General features: G+C 37.1%; 1 protein-coding gene across 1 annotated transcript; it reads right to left on the reverse strand.

Annotated features, from left to right (window-relative positions):
- Window positions 1–1,882: 1,882 nt before the first annotated feature.
- LOC109171639 (protein decapping 5-like) lies at window positions 1,883–6,447 on the reverse strand. The gene is made up of 8 exons (XM_019320712.1): window positions 6,080–6,447; window positions 5,210–5,310; window positions 4,479–4,550; window positions 3,375–4,409; window positions 2,972–3,037; window positions 2,596–2,796; window positions 2,376–2,486; window positions 1,883–2,298 (listed from the first exon to the last, which is right to left on the reverse strand). Exons 1-8 carry the CDS (start codon window positions 6,234–6,236, stop codon window positions 2,146–2,148), a joined length of 1,896 nt encoding a protein of 631 aa, XP_019176257.1. The 5' UTR covers window positions 6,237–6,447; the 3' UTR covers window positions 1,883–2,145.
- Window positions 6,448–6,688: the final 241 nt, after the last annotated feature.

Raw genomic sequence — 6,688 nt, forward strand, 5'->3', positions numbered from 1 at the left:
TTGGAAAAAGAGGATGGAGGTATCCATCAAAGCACAAGATGAGAATTGTTATGACGTAGTTGAAGACGATTATGAGACGCCAATGATCACTAAGAATGGTAAAAGTCAAAAGAAGACTTGAAAAGAGCTGACTGGGGATGAAAGAGCTTTCGCAAACTTCAATAGTCGTGCCATGAATGCTATTTTTAATGGAATTGAGACCAGTTAGTTTCCTCTAATTTCTGACTGCACAATTGCCAAACAAGCCTGGGATATTTTGGAAGTCACGTATGAAGGGACAGATGATGTCAACATCTCGAAACTGCAATTGATCGAGTCCTGATTTGAGAAACTAAGGATGAATATATGAGTATGAGAAAGTCTCCAACTTTAATGCTCACTTGAAGGGACTGATAAATGAATCAGTTAGCCTAGGAGAATCATTCAGTGAAAAAAGACTAGTAAAAAAAGTGCTAAGTTCTCCCTACCTCAAAGGTTTCAAATTAATGTCAAAGCCATAAAGAAATCTCACAAGATTGATGAACTCAAACTTGATCAATCATGGGGAACCTAGAAACCTATGAACATTATTGGGTTTCAATGCTTCAAAATAACATGTTTGTGAATATAATTGCAACATTAAAAGTTTAAAGCCTAACTGACTTTTTGAGTAAAATTTAGGAACTTATTTGACTCTTTTCCCTCCAAATTAGTCAAGTTGTTAATTTGATAACTAAAAAAATTCAAGTTCATTTCTCAAAAAAAATAAATAAATTAATTAATTAATTAATTAAAAAAAAAAACAAAAAAAAAATATAATTCAAGTTCTTCTCTGAATGGGAGAACCTTGTTTACCAAGGCCAATAAACTATGAATAACTTAAACTAGTTTATCTCTTTATGGTTCTTTACCAGATAGATTTTTTCGCATGTTCATATAATTAGGTATAAGAGTTAATTTCACGTACTTTTGATCATATAACTATAGGGTGTTGTTAATTTTAGTCCAAAAGTTTCAAAACTATCAATTTAGTGTCGTAATTATTTAATTTTTATCAATTTCAGTCCATCCGGCAAAATTGCTGGCGAAAAGTGGTTGAAAAATTTTAATGGATAAAATCTTGAGGGCAATTTAGTCATTTGGTCCTCCTCTTTTATTCTTCGTTTCTTCTCTTCTACACCAGAAATTTTTTTTCTCCTCTTCTGTCGGAGTAGAACTGTCAATGTCAGCGTTCAATATTGTTAAGGATTATCATGGGTATGTCTTGTTGGACTTAGAAATAGTGAAGAGGTTTTGGGGTAAGGGCGACGCAATTGGAGGCGGAGCAAGAACTGAAGCCGAAAAAAATTTACGTTTTTTTAGAATTGTCGAAGTTTCCTCACGACAAAAGATTGTCGAAACGAATAAGGTCTGACTTTCACGACGAAAAGAGTGCCGAAGTTTTCTCACTTCCGATGTGTCACCAGCGGTGAAAACGGAATGGGGACCATCAAGTTGAGGCTGCACAAATCTCAGGTTGAGAAGGTGATCGTAGAGAGCAAGACAAAGCAGAAGCAATGGAAAAGATCATCAATCTTTGTATACATGATGTTAAATAATCATAAAACCAAAAGTGAAATTGAAAAGATCATCTCCAGATTAATTAAAAATGAGAAAAATTGAATAATTGCAGTACTAAATTGACAATTTTGAAACTTATGAAATGAAATTAACAACACCCCAACAATCATAAGACGAAAAGTGAAATTAACTCCTACGTATAATTATAGAAATATTTGATATTAAAATGTTGAATATAATACTAATGTATGATTAAATATTTGATATTGATCTGAATATCTAATTGACTTGATCAGAGGTTGGTATGGGCGTATGCCTCTAGGACAATAAATGAGTCATATGATATGACCAATCGCTTGATGAAAGCTTCATTGAGGGAAAGAAGAGAAACGAAAATATGGAACCACGGATCCCAACCATCCTCCCTACAACCTAGTTTTATTCCTCAGATTACAGAAAAACTAAAATGCAAAAACAACAATGGAAATACTCTAAACATTGCCAATCCTCAAGGGAGAAGAACACAACTTTTGCTTTAAGCCAAACTTTTTTACCACGCACAATGCTCTCGTACAAACTTATGCAAATATACCACATATACGCACTCTAGTCGGAAGAGCCACGACCACGGCCTCTACCACCATAGCCATATCCTCTTCCGCCATATCCTCCATAATAACCTCGAGATCGGCCACCACGATAAGGACCAGGGCCACGGCCACGACCACCCCTATATCTTGTGTACTCTCCTCCAAATGTCTGAAAAGTTAGAAATTATATTAACCTCGTTATTAAAAAGTCAGAGAAGCTGTAGATGAATGCACTGCTGCATGTACCTCGGCATCAATCTTCCTCTGCTCGGAAAACCTTGGCCTTACTTGATTTGATTGATTATCCAATGCATTAGAAGACAAGGAATCAAAAAAGTCATCCTTGTTATAAATTGGCTGCAAATCAATAGTTCAGTTAAGATATTTTGACAGTGAGGTATGGCACTAGCAACAAAGACCATAGTGCACATTAGAAATGAGATAACACAATGGAAGGAGTGACCACCTTGACCTCAACCCTAGGATGGCCAGCATCTTCTTGTTCGTAATAATTATTTTCATCATTGCCATTTACATTCCCTTCTTTGTCCCTTGAATCAGACTTAGAACTCTTGCCAAGATGACCCCAAACTTCATCTTTGTTAAATTTCTCATTCATTGCCATAAAATCAAACTCCTCCGTAAAATTTGTCACTGGTCTAGAAATCTATATAGAAAAGAAGAGGAATATAACTTATCATAAAAGACATACAATGATCTCCATAATTGAGATTAACAAAAATGGCCCACTTGCAACCAAAAGAATAAGACATAGGGAAGGCATCACTTCACATTACTATTTGCTATAAGATTCATAGCTTTGATAGAGACAATATAATTACCCCAGTTCCTCTTCCTCCACGCCCTCTGTAGTTGTTGTGGCGCATCTGAAATGGAGCTCCATTTGGCTGGCGATAAAACAGGAAAACATAAAAATTAATTCCATTTGCATACAAATTAAACGGAGACAGAAAGCAACAAGTATGCCTGTATTAAATTATCACAAATTTTAATGATTGTTTCTGATAATATTGGAAAATGTTTAGAACACGAAATGACTCACCTCTAAACCAGACTGCAACGACAAATTTACAGCATAAAGTATAACAAGACATTTGACATTGCAAAGTTAATAATAGTTCTAAAAGGCTCTTGACAACCAGGGTTTCAGTGTCATGTTATAAATTAAAAAATGCATAAGTAAAGGAAAACTATACATAAAAATAAAATATTACAGAGGAATACCCTTTGTGCATAAGTTTGTTGAGGTGTTGGCAATATTGGTGGCTGAGTTTCTGATTTAACAGTTGCTGACTGTTCTGATGACTGTGATGGTGACACTTGAACCACCTCAACATCCTTCTGAACTGTCTGTACTGATTGAGTTGGTAAGACAGTAGCAGGTCCAGATTGCAGTAGATGCCCTGGAGTTAATAATGAAGGTGTGGATGTCTCCACTGGACCAGTATTCAATGCTCCAACAGCAATTTTAGATTGAGACGGACCTGGTAAAGGATTCGGTATATTAGTGATATGAGGTACAACAGCAGTTGCACCAGGGTTTGTAGTAGTAGGAGGTAATGCTGGCAAAGTGGAACTAAATGTTGCCGTGGAGACAGCAGTCAGTGAAGTCTTGTTTGACAAATTACTGGATACTGTTTCAGAACTAGGTGCCAAATGTTGCAGCGGCAGGACACTTGAAGGCAAAGCTGGAGCAGGTTGGAGGGGCAGCACATTTGAAGGCAAGGCTGGTGCAGGTTGGAGAGGTAGTGCACTTGAAGGCAATGCTGGTGTAGGTTGGGGTGGTTGCGCACTTGAGGGTAAAGATGAAGCAGGTAAAGAAGATGAGGTTAGACTAGCAGTGTTTGGAATCAATGGAGGAGGGTATTCAGGCAAGTTTGACCCTGGTAGACTCAATCCTCCAGTTGGCATAGATGAGTTGAAAGGAGAATACTGCATCTGTGGCATGGAAGGAGGCATCGACAGTCCAGGTGGGGGACGAAGCAGTGACTGTTGGGGCAATTGGGGTAGACCATTTGGGGTACCATAAAACCCCGGCCAATACATTGGCATAGCAAGTCCACTACCACTTGCATTTTGGGGTGGATGTGATGGCCCCCAAGAGCCTAAATTCCCTCCAGGTTGATACAAAGGTAGAGCACCTTGAGATGCTGGTCCAGGATGTCCCAGTTGTGATGAATGAGAATTAGGATCCACCACCGGAGCACTGGAAACTGGAAGCAAGCTTGAAGATGTGGTAGGTGGACGAGGATAATGAGACTGCAGAAAGAAAATGAATTCTGTTAGAACAGACCTAATTAAATATATTAGATCTTTATCATTACTTGCCTGAATAATAGCTGGATCATTGTTTATTTGCGGTGTACTCTGAACAGGCGGAGAAGCCTTCACTTGTAAATCCTGCAAAAGAGTACTTTTCAAGCTTTAGTTGAGTTCAGCTTTTGATACAAAAATAATAATGATAAACACCAAGGCAATTATAAACTCAAAATAAACAACACTAGCAATAAATTTAAAATTCCTGTGTAATGACTATTGACTGAGCAAACAGATACAAGCAAACAGTATCCAATCCACAGTTGGAGCTGGTTTAACTCCTTTTTTACACATCTAAAATTCATGTCATAACATCTTCTCAGCATAAGCAACTCCCCACCCAAACCATGTCTTGCTAAGAATGTTGAATGCAGTGGATAACATTTTATTAACTTATGACAAATAGGAGCCAATTTGGTCACTTCAGAGTTCAGTAAAAAGGAAAGAAAACAGAGATTAGATCACTGAAGAAATAATGACACACCATTGCAGCCTTGCTTGGGGTTTTATATTTTCAACTCCAAGCCCAAGGAAAATTGGTAATGCGAATATTTTCTATCAATCATTGCTTCCTATCTCAAACACATTGTTTAAATGAAGATCAAAAGTTTAACACCCCCCCCCCCCCCAAGTCCCACCCATTTAGGCATGAATGCATCAAATCAACAAAAGCATATCAGTGCAGTCAAGACAAGTAAAAGCAGCATAACACTCTAAATATTGAAATCAAACAAGAAGGCCACCTTGATATCACTTCCCCGAAATAGTATATATTCATAAACTTTGTCACTTGCAAGAACTTGAGGACCATCTTTTTTCCTCCCTTCTGTTCCAAATGATCTAACTGTCATGACAAAATGAGCACAACAATGAGCTTATACGAATACTAACACAATTTAATTTTTGAAAATATTGTGAATGAAGACTCAGCCCACAACAATAATCATTCTGTTGTTCAATCATAATATACTATTCCTGATTAGATAGAAAAAAAATCAGCAATTTGTATGGGCATGCAATATGTGCACCTATAATCTATATGGCATCATTCCCACATTGCTTAAGACTTTAAAATAATATGAACATAATGCAGTCTCAGACTATATTATCAAGATTTTCAGGTGCAGCAGCACAGAACTAATCTATCATCCAAATGTTAGGTATAGGAAAAGGACTAACAATTTTACAACCAAAAGAAGGCAACCTAAGGTCAAGCTCAATGGTATATGCTTATAGCAGATGGGGGTAACAACAGTATACACCAGTATCTACTCCGTGAAGTGCCAATTACCTCCTACTATTGGATACGTTTACAGTGATAAACTTACGAAAACTTGTTCTGACATACCTAAGTCAGGTAAAAGTTTACACATAACAAACCCATTGCATAAATTTCTTTGGATTCCTACCATTTCTTCCAAAAAAAAATAAAAAAACGCTAAATAATTTTTACTTTTTTTTATCTGAAAGGTACAAAGCACAAAGGTTTAGATGTTAATAAAACACAGAAAAGGCATATAAACAAACTCACAGGAAATTTTCATAATTTAATCATACTAAAAAAAACAAATATTTAAAGAATCAAATGAGTTTAATTCGGGAGAGAAATTCACCGTTGCGTAGGCCGATACTGGACTCATCGGTGTTGATGTTGTACAGAACACCTTCGTATCTGATCTCGCTCTTCGACGTCAAGCTAATCAGACTGCCAATGTAGGAATCGGGCGATGCACCAGATCTAGGCGCCGATGAAGAACTCTCTGCCGCCATGCTCGGCCACTGAAATCATCCACCGCGAGAAAGAGATGACTCTACAATTTGACTGTGTTTGAAGATGGAGATTGGGGGAGAAGACCGGAGGAGACGGGGGATTGAAGAAAATTAGATTTAGGGTTTCGGTTTCGCCACATTGAGGGTCGTGTTCGTAATTATCGACATTTCAATGGTTAAAAGGGAAACTTTGGGGGATTGTACGTTGTGCATGAGGAGTTGTTCCATTTCTTTCTGGCAATAAAGGAGATTTAATCAGCCTAAAAGAGTCTTCAATAAATAAATAAATAAATTGGCCTAAAAGATGTCACTAAGGGTGTAAATGAATCGAATCGATCTCGAATTTGAATAGGCTCGACTTCAAGTTTGAAAAATTTATATTATTTTGAGTTCGAGTTTGAGCTCCATTAAACTTTAAAATGTGATCTCGAGTTTGATTCGTTAATTTTTTA

This window comes from Ipomoea nil, unplaced genomic scaffold (genome assembly GCF_001879475.1).
Source record: "Ipomoea nil cultivar Tokyo-kokei standard unplaced genomic scaffold, Asagao_1.1 scaffold0143, whole genome shotgun sequence".
NCBI lineage: Eukaryota > Viridiplantae > Streptophyta > Magnoliopsida > Solanales > Convolvulaceae > Ipomoea > Ipomoea nil.